This window comes from Lithobates pipiens, unplaced genomic scaffold (assembly GCF_037356315.1).
Source record: "Lithobates pipiens isolate NorthernLeopardFrog02 unplaced genomic scaffold, aLitPip1_a1.2 Scaffold_28, whole genome shotgun sequence".
Taxonomy (NCBI): Eukaryota; Metazoa; Chordata; class Amphibia; order Anura; family Ranidae; genus Lithobates; species Lithobates pipiens.
Window position 1 is genome coordinate 4593310 of NW_027507789.1, and position 25644 is coordinate 4618953.

Genomic DNA, 25644 nt, shown 5'->3' on the forward strand with positions numbered 1-25644 from the left:
TTCCCACCATCCCTGTGCTGAGTTCCCGGGTCTGTACACCCGCTGTGCCCATTATGAGGGGTTCCCACCATCCCTGTGCTGAGTTCCCGGGTCTGTACACCCGCTGTGCCCATTATGAGGGGTTCCCACCATCCCTGTGCTGAGTTCCCGGGTCTGTACACCCGCTGTGCCCATTATGAGGGGTTCCCACCATCCCTGTGCTGGGTTTTTAACTTTTAGGTTCGTTAACCTTTTCGTTAATTACAAATTTTTGTTATGAATTTGGATCCGAAATTTCGTATGGAATTCGTATGCATAAAAATTTGTATTTCGGATTTATACGAATTGCCGGAAATTCGTACAAATTTTCGTTTTGTACGAAACGAATCGCACATGTCTACTGGTTAGTACAACCGCCATGTGAATGTATAACTTATTATATGACCTGAAATGAACTTTAATAAGGAGTAGCGCAGAGGACATGTATGCATCTCTCTAGATCCGGGTGGGTTGTAGGTTGTCACCCGCTGTAGATTGTTGTTCCATAGTTATTTGACCAGTGTCCTCCTCTCAGGTGGCAGAAGATGACGGCTGCTTCTACTGCGGCACCTCCACAGGAGATATCCTGAAGATGAACACAAAGACCAAACTGCTGAACAGCTGTGGGCCCCAGAAAGGCAGATTCAGCCTGGTAAGAGAACCCGTCCCTTATACCCTGCAATACTTATGTAAAGGGACAGGGTAAAAAAAAAAAAAAGGAAAATAAATTAGAAGAATTTTTTTTTTTTTAAAGCGCCCATCCTGCCGTGTAAGCAAACGATCGTTAGAGTGAGACCAATAACTCTAGCAAAAGTCCTCCTCCGTAATTTAAAACTGGTAACCTGTAGACATTTTTAAACACCGCCTAAAGAGATTTTCAAGTGTCAAAGTTTGTCGCCGTTCCACCAGCGGGCGCAATTTTGAAGCGTTGGGTAATATTTTACTCGGCGTAACATGATCTTTCACAATTTAAAAAAAATTGGGCTAACTTTACTGTTTTCTTATTTTTTAATTAAAAAAAGTGTATTTTTTTCCCCAAAAATTGCGTTTGTAAGACTGCTGCGCAAATACCGTATGACAAAATATTGCAAAGACCGCCATTTTATTCCCTAGGGTGTCTGAAAAAAATATATATATACTGTTTGTAATTTTCCAGCAAAATAACCTGATTTTAACTTGTAAACAACAAGTTTGAAAAATAGGCCTGGTCCTTAAAGAGGAAGTAAAGGCAGTTGAAAAAAAAAAAGCAACCTGCAAGGCAAAGGCATAATGAGCTAGTATGCATAGCTTACAAGCTCATTATGAATAACTTACCTGAGAACGAAGTGGTCCTCCGTCTTCATGTTCGCCGCTGCCATGTATCCCGGAGTGACTTCCGGGTCTCGCTGCTCCAGCGCTGTGATTCGCCGGAGCAGCGATGTCATCACTCCCGCGCATGCGCACGGGAGCCGGCACGAGCCGCATATCGCCGCGATCTGCGGCCTGCCCCCCGCTGTCTACGGCACATGCGCAGCAGTGGCTGTCTTTTTGTAAATATCTCCTAAACCGTGTAGGTTTAGGAGATATTTCTTGGACCTACAGGTAAGCCTTAATCTAGGCTCACCTGTAGGTCAAAGTGGTTTGTAAGGGTTTACAACCACTTTAAGTTTTCGTCAAGCCAACGCACTTGCTAAATTCCTCCTTTAGCATTTGGAATGTTTTAAGCCCCATGTTGGTCATAATTTGGTGTATGTACAAGATCCCATGGCGTATCCAAACTGCGGGGTCTGGGATTGACAATAATTCAGGCAAGTGTGTGTTAAACCAAAAGGGGTATGAGAGTGAATCTTCGGGGTCCCGAGTTTTTGTAGGGCCGTCCGCCATATCCTCCGGTGGTGTGTTAACATGTCTACTTTGTGTTGGGAGGGGCGCCTTGTCAGTGGGGCCCTAAGAACTGACTGAAGTTGGGTATGAGCTGGGTCATCAGGGTACTTACAGAGTAATAGCTGGAATCTTGGTAGTTCGTTCTTGTCAAAATAGATAGAAGTGGGACAATTGGGAAGCAAGATAATAATCCTGAAAGTCTGGAAGTGTCAGGAACTATGAAACAAACAGAGAAAGAAGTACAATCAAATCACACTTGTTTATTAATAAAAATTAAAAGATAAATAGAAAAAAGCGTAGTCAAGCATAGCCAGAGTCCAGTAGCCAGATCGGGTAGTCAGCCAGTCCAAAGTTTGTAAACCAGATCGGGTAATCAGCCAGGCCAGAAGTCAGGGATCCAAGGAGAGCAACTGCAAGCAGGATAGAAGCCAGGAAGGATGTCAGCATCCAGTCTTGAAACAAACAGAAGGAGATGGTTCCTAGTGAAGTGACCAACGCGAAGGCAAAGGAAAGAGTGAGCTGGAAGGCTTTAAATAGGCAGGTCAGACGAGCATCATTGGGAACAGCTAGGTAACTGTGGAAAGAGAAGAGAGCTGGCATTTAGCCGACAGCTGAGCAGCCAGCCCAGAGGAGGAAGGGCTAAGCCAGCCCTGACAGGAAGAGCAGCTACTCCCAAAGTCACTGGGTTCTTCAGAGTCCTCCAAGATAATTTGTGTCTGCTGTGACCCCATATAAACAAATTAAGAATTGATTCAATTGTTTAGAAACAATTTTGTGGTATATACAGGGGGGCATGCCACACCAAGTAGAGTCTCTTTGGGAGGAGTATCATCTTGACCAGATTAATGCATCACATAACACCCAGGGGTAGTCTGGCCCAAGTTTGCGTCTTGGTCTTGATCAGGGTGTACAGGGGTTGAATATTCAGGGGTGCATAGTCCGTCAGCAAAGAGACCCTAGGGAAAATCAGAGGGGGGGACGTGGGTACAGGGGGGAAATGATCAAGCGGGTGGATCTGGGACTTAGACCAATTAATACTCAGACCCGAGTGGCTACCAATGCATTCTATGGAGTGGAGGGCTGCAACAAGGGATGGACCCGAGTCGGCTAAGTATTGTCAGTGTACATCCCAATCTTTTCTTCCATATTCCCTATCCTAAGGCCACGGATGTTGGTGTCTGCACGAACCATAATAGCCAGTGGCTCCACAGCCAGTGTATACAGCATGGGGGAAAGGGGGCAGCCTTGTCGGGTCCCTCTCTCCAGTGGGAATTGGGTAGAGAGCCAGCCGTTTACAAACACCTTAGCTTTTGGGGATTGATACAGGAGTTGAATTTGATTGGGGCCAAGTCCAAATCTCTTGAGGCACTCCCACAGGTAGTTCCACTCCACGGAATCGAAGGCCTTGGCGGCATCTAGGGCCACCACGACCCTCGAGCCGACTTCATCGTGGGATCCCTGAATGTTCATTAGTAGATGGCGAATGTTCATAAAGCCAGTCTGGTCAGGATTGATCAGTGATAAAATGACCTGGTTAAGGCGGGAGGCAAGAATCTTAGCCAGTATTTTAATGTCGACCTGTAGTAAGGAAATAGGTCTATACCAGGGATCTGCAATTAGCGGACCTCCAGCTGTTGCAAAACTACAAGTCTCATCATGCCTCTGCCTTTGGGTGTCATGCTTGTGGCTGTCAGAGTCTTGCTATGCCTCATGGGATTTGTAGTTCTAGAACAGCTGGAGGTCCGCTAATTGCATATCCCTGGTCTATATCATTCCGGATATTTGGGATCTTTATCCATACTCAAATATCCTTTGCCTACAGAAAAATATGCGCTGCTTGGCCCTCTCAATATGCAATTGGAAGACCTCTCGTTACTGAACCTTGAGATTATTGGCAGTGCTGGGTGAGGGGTCTCGGTGAAACGCCTCCACTTGCTAAATTCCTAATGCTGCCGGTATCTTCATTTCCTAAGATTAGACCTGTAAAATGCAGGCTGCCCTGTTCCCAGTTCTGAATGCTGGAAGGCGTGGCCAGAGCAGGGTCATGTGACATGTTGCAAGAGATCTGCTCAGAAATACCATGGAGGGTCTGATGACTGGTGGGCGGCTGGGCGCATATTCAAGAAGGAGAAGAAGAGATTCTTTAAACACAGATCCACTGAATGGATGAAGCAGAATCAGGGAGATGCATGCAGTGTGAATCCTCTCCAGCAAAGAGAACAGTGAGCAGTAAATGTGTGGGAAGCACAGATTGGATGAAGTAGAAGCAGGGAGATCCTTGCACTGCAGGTCCTTGGTTACACCTTCCTCTCCAACAAGGAGAACAGCTCAGTAGTAACATCATCAAATCACACCGGATCTGGTGAGACTAGCAGTCCGAGGTAGCGGTGCCTTAGATCTCACACTGGGATATACAGCTATAAGGCTAATGATCTGGAGTAGGGATGAGCTCAGGCGTGTTCGCACACTCCATGTGCAGAGCCCGCCAGGAAGTCGGTGCTGCGCTGCGCTAATCACAGGTAGTGAGACATTTCCCAATCTCTGCAGCCGCGCATCGGGAAATGTCTCACTGCCTGTGATTAGCGCAGCGCAGCACCGACTTCCTGGCGGGCTCTGCACCTGGAGCATGCGAACATGCCGGAGCTCATCCTTAATCGGGAGTGTATAGGCACAGGAAGTGTACATTTATCAGGGGGAAATCAAGGCAAGAGGCACATTTTCGAGTTCAGGTTCATTTTAAGGTATTCCCCATCTTCATTATATACAATCATACTAATTATTTTATTTCCTTTTTTAGGGAGTGACATCTCTGAATTTGCTGAAAACAGGAGAGCTTCTGATTGGCTCTGGAGATGGAAAACTGTCACTCTGCAAAGAACCGAACTATAAGGGAGCTAAGTGAGTGTCAAATGCTGGGTGCCTTGTGTAGCTAATAAGCCACAAATACATTATAATGTACACATAATGTTGTATGACTGTGCTTCTCCATCCCTTAGAAGGGTCCAGCTGCAGGGGGCCATCACCTCCATCACCCTCCGAGGACAGGGCCACCAGTTCTTTGTGGGCACCTCTCAGGCGCAGATCTACCGTTTCAACTATCCAGAATTTAAAGAGGAGCTTGTAGCTACTTGTCACAGCGAAGCCATCAATGACATCGTCTTCCCCTTGTATGTATGCGTCTTCAAAATATATAAATATATGCAGTAATTATCCCGACGATAGATGGTCATAGAATTTTATGTAGATTGCAAAATCCGCGTGTGTGTCCTCAACGTTTGCCATTTTTAAATATAAAATTAGTATTTTACCATTTACCCATTCATCCATTTCATCTCGGCACTGCCAATCTCTTTTGGCCATGGCCTTCTACATGGCATTTCTCAAGGCTGATGGAGACAACAGTGCATAGGTGTGCACCCCAAAGCTCAAACACATATGTGTGCATGTGTGTATATATATAGATATATATATATATATATATATATATATATATATATATATATATATATACTGATGGTGTCAGTAGTTTATATTTTTATTATCTTAGTATTTATTATTTTTAACAATTTTTTTAATCACCATTTTTTAATTTTTTTATCACAATTTTTTTATTTTTTTAGCACATTTTTTTATCACTATTTTTTTATTTTTTTATCACAATCTTTTTATTTTTTTATCACAATCTTTTTATTTTTTTATCACAATTTTTTAATTTTTTATCACAATTTTTTTATCACAATCTTTTTATTTTTTTATCACAATTTTTTTATTTTTTTATTACAATTTATTTTTTTGGAGCCCCATTAGGGGGCTTTGCTAAAATATCAGGGGTCCAAAGGGTGAATCTGTACCACACGGGGGTGATTAGGGTGTGCCCAGGCACATCTCGCACACCCCCTGTGTCGCCATGCCTATGCAACAGTGGACCATGCCTGTGTACAGCAATGTGTGGTGAAATAGCCACTTGTGGTCTCCATTGGGACTCAGTGTTCAGGGTGACAACACCCAAGCAGGATCGGGAGACAATGACAAAGCATTGTTGACAGGAAGAGCCTGAACAAGGCCTTTCATGGCAGGATCCCCAGGAAGTATTTTAACCACTTGCTTACTGGGCACTTAAACCCCCCTCAGTCCCAGACCAATTTTCAGCTTTCAGCGCTGATGCACTTTGAGTGACAATTACGCGGTCATACAACACTGTACCCAAATGAAATTTTTATCATTTTTTTCCCACAAATAGAGCTTTCTTTTGGTGGTATTTAGTTACAGCTCTGAGTTTTATTTTTTGCTAAACAAACAAAAAAAGATGCAAAAAAAATAAAATAAAATCATGTTTTAATAGTTTGTTATAAAATTTTGCAAACGGGTCATTTTTCTCCTTCATTGAAGTGCGCTGATTAGGCGGCACTGATAGGCTGCATTGGTGGGCACTGATGGGCTGCATTGGTGGGCACTGATGGGCTGCATTGGTGGGCACTGATAGGCTGCATCGGTGGGCACTGATAGGCATAGTTAAGGCGGCACTAATAGGCACAGATAAGGCGGCACCGATGGGCACAGATAAGGCGGCACTGATGGGCAAAGATGGGCACAGATAAGATGGCACGGATGGGTGGCACGGATAAGTGGCACGGATGGGTGGCACGGATGGGCACTGATAGGTACCACAGATAGATGGGACTGATGGGCACTGATAGGTGGCACTGATAGGTGGCTCTGATAGGTGGCACTGCTGGGCACTGATGGGCGGCACTGCTGGGCACTGATGGGCGGCACTGCTGGGCACTGATGGGCGGCACTGGGGTGCAGCACCTTTGAGGCAGATTGGGTGGCACTGTGGGTGGCACTGTGGGGTGGCACTGTGGGTGGCACTGTGGGTGGCACTGTGGGTGGCACTGTGGGCACTATGGGCACTGACGGGGGGCACTGACGGGGGGCACTTACTTTTGCTTTTATTTTACTTCAGGATGGCACTGCGGGAGGCAGGTGGGCACAGGCAGGTGGCAGGTGGTCCCTTGTATTGATGGCCGTGATCGGGACTGATGTCCCGATCACGGCCGCCGGTGATCGGCTTTTTTTTTCTCTCCTCGCGCTGTCAGCGCGAGGAGGAATAATAGCCGATTACCGGCTCCGTTCTATCACATGATCAGCTGTCATTGGCTGACAGCTGATCACGTGATAAGGGGTCGGGATCGACCCCTTACACGGATCGGTGATCAGGCGAGTCTCACGGACTCGCCGATCACAGAGCGCGCCGCGCGCGCCCCTCAGGGGGCGCGCAGGCCGCTCATAACCGGGACGACGTCAATAGACGTAGTCCCGGAAATGTAGGCCCGCGCTAATGCCGTCATTTGGCAATAGCGCGGATCTGAAGTGGTTAACGAAAACTGTAAAAACCCACCCGTAGTCCGACCAGACTGACGCATTTCACCCAAAGCGTTCTTAATTGTAGCCCACTTTGGGCAAAGATGTAAGAGCGGCCAGTCCATGTGATTTTGCCATTGTTGTGGAACACATTTTGTAGAATTGAGTGATGTCAGTGGAGTGGAGTGATGTCAGTAGAGTGGAGTGATGTCAGTGGAGTGGTGTCAGTGGAGTGGAGTGATGTCAGTGGAGTGATGTCAGTGGAGTGATGTCAGTGGAGTGGAGTGATGTCAGTAGAGTGGAGTGATGTCAGTGGAGTGGTGTCAGTGGAGTGGAGTGATGTCAGTGGAGTGATGTCAGTGGAGTGGAGTGATGTCAGTAGAGTGGAGTGATGTCAGTGGAGTGATGTCAGTGGAGTGGAGTGATGTCAGTAGAGTGGAGTGGTGTCAGTGGAGTGGAGTGATGTCAGTGGAGTGATGTCAGTGGAGTGGAGTGATGTCAGTAGAGTGGAGAGATGTCAGTGGAGTGGTGTCAGTGGAGTGGAGTGATGTCAGTGGAGTGATGTCAGTGGAGTGGAGTGATGTCAGTGGAGTGGAGTGATGTCAGTAGAGTGGAGTGATGTCAGTGGAGTGATGTCAGTGGAGTGGAGTGATGTCAGTGGAGTGGAGTGGTGTCAGTGGAGTGGAGTGATGTCAGTGGAGTGGTGTCAGTGGAGTGGAGTGATGTCAGTGGAGTGATGTCAGTGGAGTGGAGTGATGTCAGTGGAGTGGAGTGGTGTCAGTGGAGTGGAGTGATGTCAGTGGAGTGATGTCAGAGGAGTGATGTCAGTGGAGTGGAGTGATGTCAGTGGAGTGATGTCAGTAGAGTGGAGTGATGTCAGTGGAGTGGAGTGATGTCAGTGGAGTGGTGTCAGTGGAGTGATGTCAGTGGAGTGATGTCAGTGGAGTGATGTCAGTGGAGTGGAGTGATGTCAGTGGAGTGGAGTGATGTCAGTGGAGTGATGTCAGTGGAGTGGAGTGATGTCAGTAGAGTGGAGTGATGTCAGTGGAGTGGAGTGATGTCAGTGGAGTGATGTCAGTGGAGTGGAGTGATGTCAGTGGAGTGGAGTGATGTCAGTGGAGTGGAGTGATGTCAGTAGAGTGGAGTGATGTCAGTGGAGTGATGTCAGTGGAGTGGAGTGATGTCAGTGGAGTGGAGTGATGTCAGTGGAGTGGTGTCAGTGGAGTGGAGTGATGTCAGTGGAGTGGTGTCAGTGGAGTGGAGTGATGTCAGTAGAGTGGAGTGATGTCAGTGGAGTGATGTCAGTAGAGTGGAGTGATGTCAGTGGAGTGATGTCAGTGGAGTGGAGTGATGTCAGTGGAGTGGAGTGATGTCAGTGGAGTGATGTCAGTGCAGTGGAGTGATGTCAGTAGAGTGGAGTGATGTCAGTGGAGTGGTGTCAGTGGAGTGGAGTGATGTCAGTGGAGTGGTGTCAGTGGAGTGGAGTGATGTCAGTGGAGTGATGTCAGTGGAGTGGAGTGATGTCAGTGGAGTGGTGTCAGTGGAGTGGAGTGATGTCAGTAGAGTGGAGTGATGTCAGTGGAGTGATGTCAGTGGAGTGGAGTGATGTCAGTGGAGTGGAGTGATGTCAGTGGAGTGGTGTCAGTGGAGTGGAGTGATGTCAGTAGAGTGGAGTGATGTCAGTGGAGTGATGTCAGTGGAGTGGAGTGATGTCAGTGGAGTGATGTCAGTGGAGTGATGTCAGTGGAGTGATGTCAGTGGAGTGGTGTCAGTGGAGGGGAGTGATGTCAGTGGAGTGATGTCAGTAGAGTGGAGTGATGTCAGTGGAGTGGTGTCAGTGGAGTGGAGTGATGTCAGTGGAGTGGAGTGATGTCAGTGGAGTGGTGTCAGTGGAGTGGAGTGATGTCAGTGGAGTGGTGTCAGTGGAGTGGAGTGATGTCAGTGGAGTGATGTCAGTGGAGTGGAGTGATGTCAGTGGAGTGATGTCAGTGGAGTGGAGTGATGTCAGTAGAGTGGAGTGATGTCAGTGGAGTGGAGTGATGTCAGTAGAGTGGAGTGATGTCAGTGGAGTGATGTCAGTGGAGTGGAGTGATGTCAGTGGAGTGGTGTCAGTGGAGTGGAGTGATGTCAGTAGAGTGGAGTGATGTCAGTGGAGTGATGTCAGTGGAGTGGAGTGATGTCAGTGGAGTGATGTCAGTGGAGTGGAGTGATGTCAGTGGAGTGGAGTGATGTCAGTGGAGTGGTGTCAGTGGAGTGGAGTGATGTCAGTGGAGTGGTGTCAGTGGAGTGGAGTGATGTCAGTGGAGTGATGTCAGTGGAGTGGAGTGATGTCAGTAGAGTGGAGTGATGTCAGTGGAGTGATGTCAGTAGAGTGGAGTGATGTCAGTGGAGTGATGTCAGTGGAGTGGAGTGATGTCAGTGGAGTGGAGTGATGTCAGTGGAGTGATGTCAGTGCAGTGGATTGATGTCAGTAGAGTGGAGTGATGTCAGTGGAGTGGTGTCAGTGGAGTGGAGTGATGTCAGTGGAGTGATGTCAGTGGAGTGGTGTCAGTGGAGTGGAGTGATGTCAGTGGAGTGGTGTCAGTGGAGTGGAGTGATGTCAGTGGAGTGATGTCAGTGGAGTGGAGTGATGTCAGTGGAGTGGTGTCAGTGGAGTGGAGTGATGTCAGTAGAGTGGAGTGATGTCAGTGGAGTGATGTCAGTGGAGTGGAGTGATGTCAGTGGAGTGGAGTGATGTCAGTGGAGTGGAGTGATGTCAGTGGAGTGGTGTCAGTGGAGTGGAGTGATGTCAGTAGAGTGGAGTGATGTCAGTGGAGTGATGTCAGTGGAGTGGAGTGATGTCAGTGGAGTGGTGTCAGTGGAGTGGAGTGATGTCAGTAGAGTGGAGTGATGTCAGTGGAGTGATGTCAGTAGAGTGGAGTGATGTCAGTGGAGTGATGTCAGTGGAGTGGAGTGATGTCAGTGGAGTGGAGTGATGTCAGTGGAGTGATGTCAGTGCAGTGGAGTGATGTCAGTAGAGTGGAGTGATGTCAGTGGAGTGGTGTCAGTGGAGTGGAGTGATGTCAGTGGAGTGGAGTGATGTCAGTGGAGTGGTGTCAGTGGAGTGGAGTGATGTCAGTGGAGTGGTGTCAGTGGAGTGGAGTGATGTCAGTGGAGTGATGTCAGTGGAGTGGAGTGATGTCAGTGGAGTGGAGTGATGTCAGTGGAGTGGTGTCAGTGGAGTGGAGTGATGTCAGTAGAGTGGAGTGATGTCAGTGGAGTGATGTCAGTGGAGTGGAGTGATGTCAGTGGAGTGGAGTGATGTCAGTGGAGTGGTGTCAGTGGAGTGGAGTGATGTCAGTAGAGTGGAGTGATGTCAGTGGAGTGATGTCAGTGGAGTGGAGTGATGTCAGTGGAGTGATGTCAGTGGAGTGGAGTGATGTCAGTGGAGTGGTGTCAGTGGAGGGGAGTGATGTCAGTGGAGTGATGTCAGTAGAGTGGAGTGATGTCAGTAGAGTGGAGTGATGTCAGTGGAGTGATGTCAGTGGAGTGGAGTGATGTCAGTGGAGTGGAGTGATGTCAGTGGAGTGGTGTCAGTGGAGTGGAGTGATGTCAGTGGAGTGGTGTCAGTGGAGTGGAGTGATGTCAGTGGAGTGATGTCAGTGGAGTGGAGTGGAGTGATGTCAGTGGAGTGATGTCAGTGGAGTGGAGTGATGTCAGTAGAGTGGAGTGATGTCAGTGGAGTGGAGTGATGTCAGTAGAGTGGAGTGATGTCAGTGGAGTGATGTCAGTGGAGTGGAGTGATGTCAGTGGAGTGGTGTCAGTGGAGTGGAGTGATGTCAGTAGAGTGGAGTGATGTCAGTGGAGTGATGTCAGTGGAGTGGAGTGATGTCAGTGGAGTGATGTCAGTGGAGTGGAGTGATGTCAGTGGAGTAAAGTGATGTCAGTGGAGTGGTGTCAGTGGAGTGGAGTGATGTCAGTGGAGTGGTGTCAGTGGAGTGGAGTGATGTCAGTGGAGTGATGTCAGTGGAGTGGAGTGATGTCAGTGGAGTGATGTCAGTGGAGTGGAGTGATGTCAGTGGAGTGATGTCAGTGGAGTGGAGTGATGTCAGTGGAGTGATGTCAGTGGAGTGGAGTGATGTCAGTGGAGTGGAGTGGTGTCAGTGGAGTGATGTCAGTGGAGTGATGTCAGTAGAGTGGAGTGATGTCAGTGGAGTGGAGTGGTGTCAGTGGAGTGGAGTGATGTCAGTGGAGTGGTGTCAGTGGAGTGGAGTGATGTCAGTGGAGTGGTGTCAGTGGAGTGGAGTGATGTCAGTGGAGTGATGTCAGTGGAGTGGAGTGGAGTGATGTCAGTGGAGTGATGTCAGTGGAGTGGAGTGATGTCAGTAGAGTGGAGTGATGTCAGTGGAGTGGAGTGATGTCAGTAGAGTGGAGTGATGTCAGTGGAGTGATGTCAGTGGAGTGGAGTGATGTCAGTGGAGTGGTGTCAGTGGAGTGGAGTGATGTCAGTAGAGTGGAGTGATGTCAGTGGAGTGATGTCAGTGGAGTGGAGTGATGTCAGTGGAGTGGAGTGATGTCAGTGGAGTGGTGTCAGTGGAGTGGAGTGATGTCAGTGGAGTGGTGTCAGTGGAGTGGAGTGATGTCAGTGGAGTGATGTCAGTGGAGTGGAGTGATGTCAGTGGAGTGATGTCAGTGGAGTGGAGTGATGTCAGTGGAGTGATGTCAGTGGAGTGGAGTGATGTCAGTGGAGTGGAGTGGTGTCAGTGGAGTGATGTCAGTGGAGTGGTGTCAGTGGAGTGGAGTGATGTCAGTGGAGTGATGTCAGTGGAGTGGAGTGATGTCAGTGGAGTGGTGTCAGTGGAGTGGAGTGATGTCAGTAGAGTGGAGTGATGTCAGTGGAGTGATGTCAGTGGAGTGGAGTGATGTCAGTGGAGTGGAGTGATGTCAGTGGAGTGGAGTGATGTCAGTGGAGTGGTGTCAGTGGAGTGGAGTGATGTCAGTAGAGTGGAGTGATGTCAGTGGAGTGGTGTCAGTGGAGTGGAGTGATGTCAGTGGAGTGGTGTCAGTGGAGTGGAGTGATGTCAGTGGAGTGATGTCAGTGGAGTGGAGTGATGTCAGTAGAGTGGAGTGATGTCAGTGGAGTGATGTCAGTAGAGTGGAGTGATGTCAGTGGAGTGATGTCAGTGGAGTGGAGTGATGTCAGTGGAGTGGAGTGATGTCAGTGGAGTGATGTCAGTGCAGTGGAGTGATGTCAGTAGAGTGGAGTGATGTCAGTGGAGTGGTGTCAGTGGAGTGGAGTGATGTCAGTGGAGTGATGTCAGTGGAGTGGTGTCAGTGGAGTGGAGTGATGTCAGTGGAGTGGTGTCAGTGGAGTGGAGTGATGTCAGTGGAGTGATGTCAGTGGAGTGGAGTGATGTCAGTGGAGTGGTGTCAGTGGAGTGGAGTGATGTCAGTAGAGTGGAGTGATGTCAGTGGAGTGATGTCAGTGGAGTGGAGTGATGTCAGTGGAGTGGAGTGATGTCAGTGGAGTGGAGTGATGTCAGTGGAGTGGTGTCAGTGGAGTGGAGTGATGTCAGTAGAGTGGAGTGATGTCAGTGGAGTGGTGTCAGTGGAGTGGAGTGATGTCAGTGGAGTGGTGTCAGTGGAGTGGAGTGATGTCAGTGGAGTGATGTCAGTGGAGTGGAGTGATGTCAGTAGAGTGGAGTGATGTCAGTGGAGTGATGTCAGTAGAGTGGAGTGATGTCAGTGGAGTGATGTCAGTGGAGTGGAGTGATGTCAGTGGAGTGGAGTGATGTCAGTGGAGTGATGTCAGTGCAGTGGAGTGATGTCAGTAGAGTGGAGTGATGTCAGTGGAGTGGTGTCAGTGGAGTGGAGTGATGTCAGTGGAGTGATGTCAGTGGAGTGGTGTCAGTGGAGTGGAGTGATGTCAGTGGAGTGGTGTCAGTGGAGTGGAGTGATGTCAGTGGAGTGATGTCAGTGGAGTGGAGTGATGTCAGTGGAGTGGTGTCAGTGGAGTGGAGTGATGTCAGTAGAGTGGAGTGATGTCAGTGGAGTGATGTCAGTGGAGTGGAGTGATGTCAGTGGAGTGGAGTGATGTCAGTGGAGTGGAGTGATGTCAGTGGAGTTGTGTCAGTGGAGTGGAGTGATGTCAGTAGAGTGGAGTGATGTCAGTGGAGTGATGTCAGTGGAGTGGAGTGATGTCAGTGGAGTGGTGTCAGTGGAGTGGAGTGATGTCAGTAGAGTGGAGTGATGTCAGTGGAGTGATGTCAGTAGAGTGGAGTGATGTCAGTGGAGTGATGTCAGTGGAGTGGAGTGATGTCAGTGGAGTGGAGTGATGTCAGTGGAGTGATGTCAGTGCAGTGGAGTGATGTCAGTAGAGTGGAGTGATGTCAGTGGAGTGGTGTCAGTGGAGTGGAGTGATGTCAGTGGAGTGGAGTGATGTCAGTGGAGTGGTGTCAGTGGAGTGGAGTGATGTCAGTGGAGTGGTGTCAGTGGAGTGGAGTGATGTCAGTGGAGTGATGTCAGTGGAGTGGAGTGATGTCAGTGGAGTGGAGTGATGTCAGTGGAGTGGTGTCAGTGGAGTGGAGTGATGTCAGTAGAGTGGAGTGATGTCAGTGGAGTGATGTCAGTGGAGTGGAGTGATGTCAGTGGAGTGGAGTGATGTCAGTGGAGTGGAGTGATGTCAGTGGAGTGGTGTCAGTGGAGTGGAGTGATGTCAGTAGAGTGGAGTGATGTCAGTGGAGTGATGTCAGTGGAGTGGAGTGATGTCAGTGGAGTGATGTCAGTGGAGTGGAGTGATGTCAGTGGAGTGATGTCAGTGGAGTGGTGTCAGTGGAGGGGAGTGATGTCAGTGGAGTGATGTCAGTAGAGTGGAGTGATGTCAGTAGAGTGGAGTGATGTCAGTGGAGTGATGTCAGTGGAGTGGAGTGATGTCAGTGGAGTGGAGTGATGTCAGTGGAGTGGTGTCAGTGGAGTGGAGTGATGTCAGTGGAGTGGTGTCAGTGGAGTGGAGTGATGTCAGTGGAGTGATGTCAGTGGAGTGGAGTGGAGTGATGTCAGTGGAGTGATGTCAGTGGAGTGGAGTGATGTCAGTAGAGTGGAGTGATGTCAGTGGAGTGGAGTGATGTCAGTAGAGTGGAGTGATGTCAGTGGAGTGATGTCAGTGGAGTGGAGTGATGTCAGTGGAGTGGTGTCAGTGGAGTGGAGTGATGTCAGTGGAGTGGTGTCAGTGGAGTGGAGTGATGTCAGTGGAGTGATGTCAGTGGAGTGGAGTGATGTCAGTGGAGTGATGTCAGTGGAGTGGAGTGATGTCAGTGGAGTGATGTCAGTGGAGTGGAGTGATGTCAGTGGAGTGGAGTGGTGTCAGTGGAGTGATGTCAGTGGAGTGATGTCAGTAGAGTGGAGTGATGTCAGTGGAGTGATGTCAGTGGAGTGGAGTGGTGTCAGTGGAGTGGAGTGATGTCAGTGGAGTGGTGTCAGTGGAGTGGAGTGATGTCAGTGGAGTGGTGTCAGTGGAATGGAGTGATGTCAGTGGAGTGGAGTGATGTCAGTGGAGTGATGTCAGTGGAGTGGAGTGATGTCAGTAGAGTGGAGTGATGTCAGTGGAGTGGAGTGATGTCAGTGGAGTGATGTCAGTGGAGTGGAGTGTTGTCCGTGGAGTGGAGTGATGTCAGTGGAGTGGAGTGATGTCCGTGGAGTGGAGTGATGTCAGTGGAGTGGAGTGATGTCAGTGGAATGGTGTCAGTGGAGTGGAGTGATGTCAGTGGAGTGGAGTGATGTCAGTGGAGTGATGTCAGTAGAGTGGAGTGATGTCAGTAGAGTGGAGTGATGTCAGTGGAGTGGAGTGATGTCAGTGGAGTGATGTCAGTGGAGTGGAGTGATGTCCGTGGAGTGGAGTGATGTCAGTGGAGTGGAGTGATGTCCGTGGAGTGGAGTGATGTCAGTGGAGTGGAGTGATGTCAGTGGAATGGTGTCAGTAGAGTGGAGTGATGTCAGTGGAGTGATGTCAGTGGAGTGGAGTGGTGTCAGTGGAGTGGAGTGATGTCAGTGGAGTGGTGTCAGTGGAGTGGAGTGATGTCAGTGGAGTGGTGTCAGTGGAGTGGAGTGATGTCAGTGGAGTGGTGTCAGTGGAGTGGAGTAATGTCAGTGGAGTGGAGTGATGTCAGTGGAGTGATGTCAGTGGAGTGGAGTGATGTCAGTGGAGTGATGTCAGTGGAGTGGAGTGATGTCAGTAGAGTGGAGTGATGTCAGTGGAGTGGAGTGATGTCAGTGGAGTGGAGTGATGTCAGTGGAGTGATGTCAGTGGAGTGGAGTGATGTCAGTGGAGTGGAGTGATGTCAGTGGAGTGATGTCAGTGGAGTGGAGTGATATCCGTGGAGTGGAGTGATGTCAGTGGAGTGGAGTGATGTCCGTGGAGTGGAGTGATGTCAGTGGAGTGGAGTGATGTCAGTGGAGTGATGTCAGTGGAGTGGTGTCAGTGGAGGGGAGTGATGTCAGTGGAGTGATGTCAGTAGAGTGGAGTGATGTCAGTAGAGTGGAGTGATGTCAGTGAAGTGATGTCAGTGGAGTGGAGTGATGTCAGTGGAGTGGAGTGATGTCAGTGGAGTGGTGTCAGTGGAGTGGAGTGATGTCAGTGGAGTGGTGTCAGTGGAGTGGAGTGATGTCAGTGGAGTGATGTCAGTGGAGTGGAGTGGAGTGATGTCAGTGGAGTGATGTCAGTGGAGTGGAGTGATGTCAGTAGAGTGGAGTGATGTCAGTGGAGTGGAGTGATGTCAGTAGAGTGGAGTGATGTCAGTGGAGTGATGTCAGTGGAGTGGAGTGATGTCAGTGGAGTGGTGTCAGTGGAGTGGAGTGATGTCAGTAGAGTGGAGTGATGTCAGTGGAGTGATGTCAGTGGAGTGGAGTGATGTCAGTGGAGTGATGTCAGTGGAGTGGAGTGATGTCAGTGGAGTGGAGTGATGTCAGTGGAGTGGTGTCAGTGGAGTGGAGTGATGTCAGTGGAGTGGTGTCAGTGGAGTGGAGTGATGTCAGTGGAGTGATGTCAGTGGAGTGGAGTGATGTCAGTGGAGTGATGTCAGTGGAGTGGAGTGATGTCAGTGGAGTGATGTCAGTGGAGTGGAGTGATGTCAGTGGAGTGGAGTGGTGTCAGTGGAGTGATGTCAGTGGAGTGATGTCAGTAGAGTGGAGTGATGTCAGTGGAGTGATGTCAGTGGAGTGGAGTGGTGTCAGTGGAGTGGAGTGATGTCAGTGGAGTGGTGTCAGTGGAGTGGAGTGATGTCAGTGGAGTGGTGTCAGTGGAGTGGAGTGATGTCAGTGGAGTGGAGTGATGTCAGTGGAGTGATGTCAGTGGAGTGGAGTGATGTCAGTAGAGTGGAGTGATGTCAGTGGAGTGGAGTGATGTCAGTGGAGTGATGTCAGTGGAGTGGAGTGTTGTCCGTGGAGTGGAGTGATGTCAGTGGAGTGGAGTGATGTCCGTGGAGTGGAGTGATGTCAGTGGAGTGGAGTGATGTCAGTGGAATGGTGTCAGTGGAGTGGAGTGATGTCAGTGGAGTGGAGTGATGTCAGTGGAGTGATGTCAGTAGAGTGGAGTGATGTCAGTAGAGTGGAGTGATGTCAGTGGAGTGGAGTGATGTCAGTGGAGTGATGTCAGTGGAGTGGAGTGATGTCCGTGGAGTGGAGTGATGTCAGTGGAGTGGAGTGATGTCCGTGGAGTGGAGTGATGTCAGTGGAGTGGAGTGATGTCAGTGGAATGGTGTCAGTAGAGTGGAGTGATGTCAGTGGAGTGATGTCAGTGGAGTGGTGTCAGTGGAGTGGAGTGATGTCAGTGGAGTGGTGTCAGTGGAGTGGAGTGATGTCAGTGGAGTGGTGTCAGTGGAGTGGAGTGATGTCAGTGGAGTGGTGTCAGTGGAGTGGAGTGATGTCAGTGGAGTGGTGTCAGTGGAGTGGAGTGATGTCAGTGGAGTGGTGTCAGTGGAGTGGAGTAATGTCAGTGGAGTGGAGTGATGTCAGTGGAGTGGAGTGATGTCAGTGGAGTGATGTCAGTGGAGTGGAGTGATGTCAGTGGAGTGATGTCAGTGGAGTGGAGTGATGTCAGTAGAGTGGAGTGATGTCAGTGGAGTGGAGTGATGTCAGTGGAGTGGAGTGATGTCAGTGGAGTGATGTCAGTGGAGTGGAGTGATGTCAGTGGAGTGGAGTGATGTCAGTGGAGTGATGTCAGTGGAGTGGAGTGATGTCCGTGGAGTGGAGTGATGTCAGTGGAGTGGAGTGATGTCAGTAGAGTGGAGTGATGTCAGTGGAGTGGAGTGATGTCAGTAGAGTGGAGTGATGTCAGTGGAGTGGAGTGATGTCAGTGGAGTGGAGTGATGTCAGTGGAGTGGAGTGATGTCAGTAGAGTGGAGTGATGTCAGTGGAGTGGAGTGATGTCAGTGGAGTGATGTCAGTGGAGTGGAGTGATATCCGTGGAGTGGAGTGATGTCAGTGGAGTGGAGTGATGTCAGTGGAGTGATGTCAGTGGAGTGGAGTGATATCCGTGGAGTGGAGTGATGTCAGTGGAGTGGAGTGATGTCAGTAGAGTGGAGTGATGTCAGTGGAGTGGAGTGATGTCAGTGGAGTGGAGTGATGTCAGTGGAGTGGAGTGATGTCAGTAGAGTGGAGTGATGTCAGTGGAGTGGAGTGATGTCAGTGGAGTGGAGTGATGTCAGTGGAGTGATGTCAGTGGAGTGGAGTGATGTCCGTGGAGTGGAGTGATGTCAGTGGAGTGGAGTGATGTCAGTGGAATGGTGTCAGTAGAGTGGAGTGATGTCAGTGGAGTGATGTCAGTGGAGTGGTGTCAGTGGAGTGGAGTGATGTCAGTGGAGTGGTGTCAGTGGAGTGGAGTGATGTCAGTGGAGTGGTGTCAGTGGAGTGGAGTGATGTCAGTGGAGTGGTGTCAGTGGAGTGGAGTGATGTCAGTGGAGTGGTGTCAGTGGAGTGGAGTGATGTCAGTGGAGTGGTGTCAGTGGAGTGGAGTAATGTCAGTGGAGTGGAGTGATGTCAGTGGAGTGGAGTGATGTCAGTGGAGTGATGTCAGTGGAGTGGAGTGATGTCAGTGGAGTGATGTCAGTGGAGTGGAGTGATGTCAGTAGAGTGGAGTGATGTCAGTGGAGTGGAGTGATGTCAGTGGAGTGGAGTGATGTCAGTGGAGTGATGTCAGTGGAGTGGAGTGATGTCAGTGGAGTGGAGTGATGTCAGTGGAGTGATGTCAGTGGAGTGGAGTGATGTCCGTGGAGTGGAGTGATGTCAGTGGAGTGGAGTGATGTCAGTAGAGTGGAGTGATGTCAGTGGAGTGGAGTGATGTCAGTAGAATGGAGTGATGTCAGTGGAGTGGAGTGATGTCAGTGGAGTGGAGTGATGTCAGTGGAGTGGAGTGATGTCAGTAGAGTGGAGTGATGTCAGTGGAGTGGAGTGATGTCAGTGGAGTGATGTCAGTGGAGTGGAGTGATATCCGTGGAGTGGAGTGATGTCAGTGGAGTGGAGTGATGTCAGTGGAGTGATGTCAGTGGAGTGGAGTGATATCCGTGGAGTGGAGTGATGTCAGTGGAGTGGAGTGATGTCAGTAGAGTGGAGTGATGTCAGTGGAGTGGAGTGATGTCAGTGGAGTGGAGTGATGTCAGTGGAGTGGAGTGATGTCAGTAGAGTGGAGTGATGTCAGTGGAGTGGAGTGATGTCAGTGGAGTGGAGTGATGTCAGTGGAGTGGTGTCAGTGGAGTGGAGTAATGTCAGTGGAGTGGAGTGATGTCAGTGGAGTGGAGTGATGTCAGTGGAGTGATGTCAGTGGAGTGGAGTGATGTCAGTGGAGTGATGTCAGTGGAGTGGAGTGATGTCAGTAGAGTGGAGTGATGTCAGTGGAGTGGAGTGATGTCAGTGGAGTGGAGTGATGTCAGTGGAGTGATGTCAGTGGAGTGGAGTGATGTCAGTGGAGTGGAGTGATGTCAGTGGAGTGATGTCAGTGGAGTGGAGTGATGTCCGTGGAGTGGAGTGATGTCAGTGGAGTGGAGTGATGTCAGTAGAGTGGAGTGATGTCAGTGGAGTGGAGTGATGTCAGTAGAATGGAGTGATGTCAGTGGAGTGGAGTGATGTCAGTGGAGTGGAGTGATGTCAGTGGAGTGGAGTGATGTCAGTAGAGTGGAGTGATGTCAGTGGAGTGGAGTGATGTCAGTGGAGTGATGTCAGTGGAGTGGAGTGATATCCGTGGAGTGGAGTGATGTCAGTGGAGTGGAGTGATGTCAGTGGAGTGATGTCAGTGGAGTGGAGTGATATCCGTGGAGTGGAGTGATGTCAGTGGAGTGGAGTGATGTCAGTAGAGTGGAGTGATGTCAGTGGAGTGGAGTGATGTCAGTGGAGTGGAGTGATGTCAGTGGAGTGGAGTGATGTCAGTAGAGTGGAGTGATGTCAGTGGAGTGGAGTGATGTCAGTGGAGTGGAGTGATGTCAGTGGAGTGGTGTCAGTGGAGTGGAGTAATGTCAGTGGAGTGGAGTGATGTCAGTGGAGTGGAGTGATGTCAGTGGAGTGATGTCAGTGGAGTGGAGTGATGTCAGTGGAGTGATGTCAGTGGAGTGGAGTGATGTCAGTAGAGTGGAGTGATGTCAGTGGAGTGGAGTGATGTCAGTGGAGTGGAGTGATGTCAGTGGAGTGATGTCAGTGGAGTGGAGTGATGTCAGTGGAGTGATGTCAGTGGAGTGGAGTGATGTCCGTGGAGTGGAGTGATGTCAGTGGAGTGGAGTGATGTCAGTAGAGTGGAGTGATGTCAGTGGAGTGGAGTGATGTCAGTAGAGTGGAGTGATGTCAGTGGAGTGGAGTGATGTCAGTGGAGTGGAGTGATGTCAGTGGAGTGGAGTGATGTCAGTAGAGTGGAGTGATGTCAGTGGAGTGGAGTGATGTCAGTGGAGTGGAGTGATGTCAGTGGAGTGGAGTGATGTCAGTAGAGTGGAGTGATGTCAGTGGAGTGGAGTGATGTCAGTGGAGTGATGTCAGTGGAGTGGAGTGATATCCGTGGAGTGGAGTGATGTCAGTGGAGTGATGTCAGTGGAGTGATGTCAGTGGAGTGGAGTGATATCCGTGGAGTGGAGTGATGTCAGTGGAGTGGAGTGATGTCAGTAGAGTGGAGTGATGTCAGTGGAGTGGAGTGATGTCAGTGGAGTGGAGTGATGTCAGTGGAGTGGAGCTCATTAATGTGACAGATTGCATCATATATGTCCCACACTCTAAACCCCTCCCCCAACACTAACCTCACATCTAAATGAGCTCCAGTCCCATTATGTGACTCTCTCATGAACATGGATGCACTTATATTTCCTTCCTGGGTTTTCTTCTCTCCAGTGGTACTTCGGAGCTCTTTGCCACATGTGCGAAAAATGACATCCGGGTTTGGCACACAACCAGCCACAAGGAGCTGCTGCGGATCACCATATCCAACATGACCTGCAACGCCATCGAGTTCACTAGAGACGGCAAGAGCATCCTATCAGGTGAGACCAATGTTCTGTTACTGGGATGTCCCATCTGTCCTCTGATTGGAGGAATGATTATAGGACACAGTGTTCAGTGATGTGGGGGATGTCCCACCTGTCTTCTGATTGGAGAACTAATCATAGAGAATAGCGTTTAGTACTGCGGGGGATGTCCCACCTGTCTTCTGATTGGAGAACTAATCATAGAGAATAGCGTTTAGTACTGCGGGGGATGTCCCATCTGTCCTCTGATTGGAGGAATAACCATGGAGCACAGTGTTTATCACTGCAGGGGATGTCCCATCTGTCCTCTGATTGGAGGAATAACCATGGAGCACAGTGTTTAGTACTGCAGGGGATGCCCCATCTGCCCTCTGATTGGAGGAATGACCATGGAGCACAGTGTTTAGTACTGCAGGGGATGCCCCATCTGCCCTCTGATTGGAGGAATGACCATGGAGCACAGTGTTTAGTACTGCAGAGGATGCCCCATCTGCCCTCTGATTGGAGGAATGACCATGGAGCACAGTGTTTAGTACTGCAGGGGATGCCCCATCTGCCCTCTGATTGGAGGAATGACCATGGAGCACCATGTTTATCACTGCAGGGGATGTCCCATCTGTCCTCTGATTGGAGGAATACCCATAGAGCGCAGTGTTTATCACTGCAGGGGATGCCCCATCTATCCTCTGATTGGAGGAATAACCATGGAGCACAGTGTTTATCACTGCAGGGGATGTCCCATCTCTCCTCTGATTGGAGGAATGACTATAGAGCACAGTGTTTAGTACTGCAGGGGATGTCCCATCTGCCCTCTGATTGGAGGAATGACTATAGAGCACAGTGTTTAGTACTGCAGGGGATGTCTCATCTGCCCTCTGATTGGAGGAATGACCATGGAGCACAGTGTTTAGTACTGCAGAGGATGCCCCATCTGCCCTCTGATTGGAGGAATAACCATGGAGCACCATGTTTATCACTGCAGGGGATGTCCCATCTGTCCTCTGATTGGAGGAATACCCATAGAGCTCAGTGTTTATCACTGCAGGGGATGCCCCATCTATCCTCTGATTGGAGGAATAACCATGGAGCACAGTGTTTATCACTGCAGGGGATGTCCCATCTCTCCTCTGATTGGAGGAATAACCATAGAGCACAGTGTTTAGTACTGCAGGGGATGCCCCATCTGTCCTCTGATTGGAGGAATGACCATAGAGTACAGTGTTTAGCACTGCAGGGGATGTCCCATCTGTCTTCTGAATGGAGGAATAACCATGGAGCACAGTGTTTATCACTGCAGGGGATGTCCCATCTGCCCTCTGATTGGAGGAATGACCATAGAGCACAGTGTTTAGTACTGCAGGGGATGTCCCATCTGTCTTCTGATTGGAGGAATAACCATAGAGCACAGTGTTTAGCACTACGAGGTATGCCCCATCTATCCTCTGATGGGAAGAATAACCATAGAGCACAGTGTTTAGCACTGCGAGGGATGCCCCATCTGCCCTCTGATTGGAGGAATAACCATGGAGCACAGTATTTAGTACTGCAGGGGATGCCCCATCTGCCCTCTGATTGGAGGAATAACCATGGAGCACAGTATTTAGTACTGCAGGGGATGTCCCATCTGTCCTCTGATTGGAGGAATAACCATGGAGCACAGTATTTAGTACTGCAGGAGATGTCCCATCTGTCCTCTGATTGGAGGAATAACCATAGAGCACAGTGTTTAGCACTGCGGAGGATGTCCCATCTGTCCTCTGATTGGAGGAATGACCATAGAGCACAGTGTTTAGCACTGCAGGGGATGTCCCATCTGTCTTCTGAATGGAGGAATAACCATGGAGCACAGTGTTTATCACTGCAGGGGATGTCCCATCTGCCCTCTGATTGGAGGAATGACCATAGAGCACAGTTTTTAGTACTGCAGGGGGTGTCCCATCTGTCCTCTGATTGGAGGAATAACCATAGAGCACAGTGTTTTTGCACTGCAGGGGATGTCCCATCTGTCTTCTGATTGGAGGAATAACCATAGAGCACAGTGTTTAGCACTGCGAGGGATGCCCCATCTATCCTCTGATGGGAAGAATAACCATGGAGCACAGTATTTAGTACTGCAGGGGATGTCCCATCTGCCCTCTGATGGGAAGAATAACCATAGAGCACAGTGTTTAGCACTGCGAGGGATGCCCCATCTGCCCTCTGATTGGAGGAATAACCATGGAGCACAGTATTTAGTACTGCAGGGGATGTCCCATCTGCCCTCTGATTGGAGGAATGACCATAGAGCACAGTGTTTAGCACTACGAGGGATGCCCCATCTATCCTCTGATGGGAAGAATAACCATAGAGCACAGTGTTTAGCACTGCGGGGGATGCCCCATCTGTCCTCTGATTGGAGGAATGACCATGGAGCACAGTGTTTAGCACTGCGGAGGATGCCCCATCTGTCCTCTGATTGGAGGAATAACCATAGAGCACAGTGTTTAGCACTGCGGGGGATGCCCCATCTGTCCTCTGATTGGAGGAATAACCATGGAGCACAGTGTTTAGTACTGCAGGGGATGTCCCATCTGTCCTCTGATTGGAGGAATAACCATAGAGCACAGTGTTTAGCACCGCCTCCTTGTAGTGATAACATCCTCAGTGTAAAACTCACTACATTGTACACAATCTGCAAGGAGTTTTCCTCCCATCCCCCCACACACACATGCCGGGAGGTTCCGACCAGCCCAACATTAGTGTGTGCGTTTGTTTGACTGAGCTAGAGAGATTAGATAGTAAGCTCTTGTGGCGCAGGGACTGATGTGAAATAAAATGACATATATGCTCCCTTTTCATCGCATTGAACGGGGAGATTATAAAAATTAAAATTTTTTCCCCACAGCCTGGAATGATGGAAAGATCCGAGCATTCACACCTGAAAGCGGGCGACTCATGTACCAGATAGAAAACGCCCACAGCATGGGAGTGACCGCCATCGCAGTGACCAGCGACTGCAAGAGGATTGTGAGCGGAGGAGGGGAAGGACAGGTGTGTGACCTCTGACACCGGGGACTTAACACTACACTCCAGGCAGATATAAAAGACCCCCCCCCCCCAAAAAAATGCAGCTGCATATTCAATAATAAATCATGAAATGCATTTTTTAAATACAAGCAGTATAAGTACCTGATTGTGAGCTGGTGTTGGACCCTGTACAGCAGAGCTCAGAGAGCGAATTAAAGTAGCAGCACCAGAAGCCAATCGGTTATGCTGCAGTACAAGGGGTATGCTGATAGGAGAGGAGAACAAAGTGTCAGATGGATGTATTACTGCACATTTCTAAGTAGAGTTGAGAAGAGTTAAATTGTTTTTTTATTACTGATTTACTTCCTGTCCCAGTGACACGCCGCCCATTGTTTGTAAAAGTGTCACTGGGACAGGAAGCTAGGGAAAATCTTCCCAACCGGGGTCACAAACAAATATAAAAACTTGACAGAAATGCAAAGACATGGAGCGTGCTTACAGGAGGAAAGAGCTGATCAGATGCAGCCCATCCATTGGGGGCGCCCTAATCCACGAGTCTTACTTCTGGGTTCTGCGCGGCTCCGAAAACGCTGCACTATCCTTGTGTGGTGATAATGCAATAAATCGCCCATTTGGGCGCTGTCTGTGTCATTCCATGGTGTGCTGGCAAATATCTTCACTAATCCACGAGTCTGAACCCTAATCTACATGTAGGGTGCCGGCCGCATGGATTTCAATGGGGTTTTTTTTTTTTTTTTTAAGCATGTGATTAGAGCCTGAGGCTCTTATTGGCTTAAAAAAAGGGTGGGCTCGGGGAGCAGAGCACTGCGCCCTGAGCCCACCCAGTTGTGTGACAATAGAGAATTAATATTCGCTATTGTCTTCCTGATTCTCCTCAGAAAGCGGGTCTTAAAACCCGATTGGTCGAGAGGAGACTCGATCCTATTGGCCGCTGAGAGAAGAAGGAGAGGAGCCGCGGAGGACGAAGCCACTGTGAAGCTGCAGGCGCAGGGTGAAGCCGGCGAGGAGGAGGAGGCGTAGGAAGCTGCTAGATGGGGGAAGTGCAGGGCTGGTGGGGGGATGGACCAGGGAGCGACCGACGGACCGAACGTGAGGGGTTACGATGGGTGTGTCTTGTTTTCCGCCCCTCCTCCCCCCCAAATCTTCAGTACCAGCCACCACTGGAGCTGATTAGTGACCTCATCAGTCTTCCGCTGCTCCTTCACTTTCCAATCACAGGGCAGAGAGATGACCAAGCTGTGTTGCTTTACTGCAGCAAAGAAAAGTCAGATCATCAGGCTTGCAACACCTCCCAACATTTTGAGATGGGACTGAGGGACACCTACTAACAAATGTATGTAGGCATAGGACACGCCCCCTGCCACACCCCCTTAAAGGAGAATTAACCAAATAAGGGTTAATTAAAATCACAAGGACTTTTCCTTACCACTTCTATTCCTTTATATCGGCTTTTAAAATGTACAAATTCAGCAATTCAGAAATTGGATGAAAGGTTTAGCGCTGGGAAACACTTTTTGAAAGATTAAAAGTGCGTTTTATATACATCTATAGAGATCAGACCAAAATGAGGGGGAAGAGGGACAGAGGGGCATTGCTCCAAATCAGGGACAGTCCCTCGAAATCCGGGACAGTTGGGAGCTATAAGCTAGCCATACAGTCTGCTGTATCTGTATATGTCGGGACCTACTGATCAATATGCAATGAAAACAGGGGCGGACTGACCATTTGGGCACTGCCCGAGGGCCCCATGCCACCAAGGGGCCCCATCAGGGTTGCCAGGCTCAATAAAACCAGGGACAGAATGTAAAAATCTGTGTTTTTTTAAAACAAAATCCCAAGATTATAGCTGCCCCGCCTCTCCAATACCTTTTCAGTGTGTGTATGTGTATTCTGTGTGTGTGTA

General features: G+C 49.6%; 1 protein-coding gene across 1 annotated transcript in view; it reads left to right on the plus strand.

Moving 5' to 3' along the window:
- Positions 1-25644, plus strand: part of CFAP52 (cilia and flagella associated protein 52) — a 55518-nt gene that overhangs the window by 19854 nt on the left and 10020 nt on the right. Inside the window, exons 6-10 of the mRNA XM_077458602.1 lie at positions 554-670; positions 4679-4779; positions 4878-5048; positions 20581-20729; positions 23599-23744. Coding sequence (XP_077314728.1) covers positions 554-670; positions 4679-4779; positions 4878-5048; positions 20581-20729; positions 23599-23744 — 684 coding nt within the window. The remainder of the gene's footprint in view (positions 1-553; positions 671-4678; positions 4780-4877; positions 5049-20580; positions 20730-23598; positions 23745-25644) is intronic.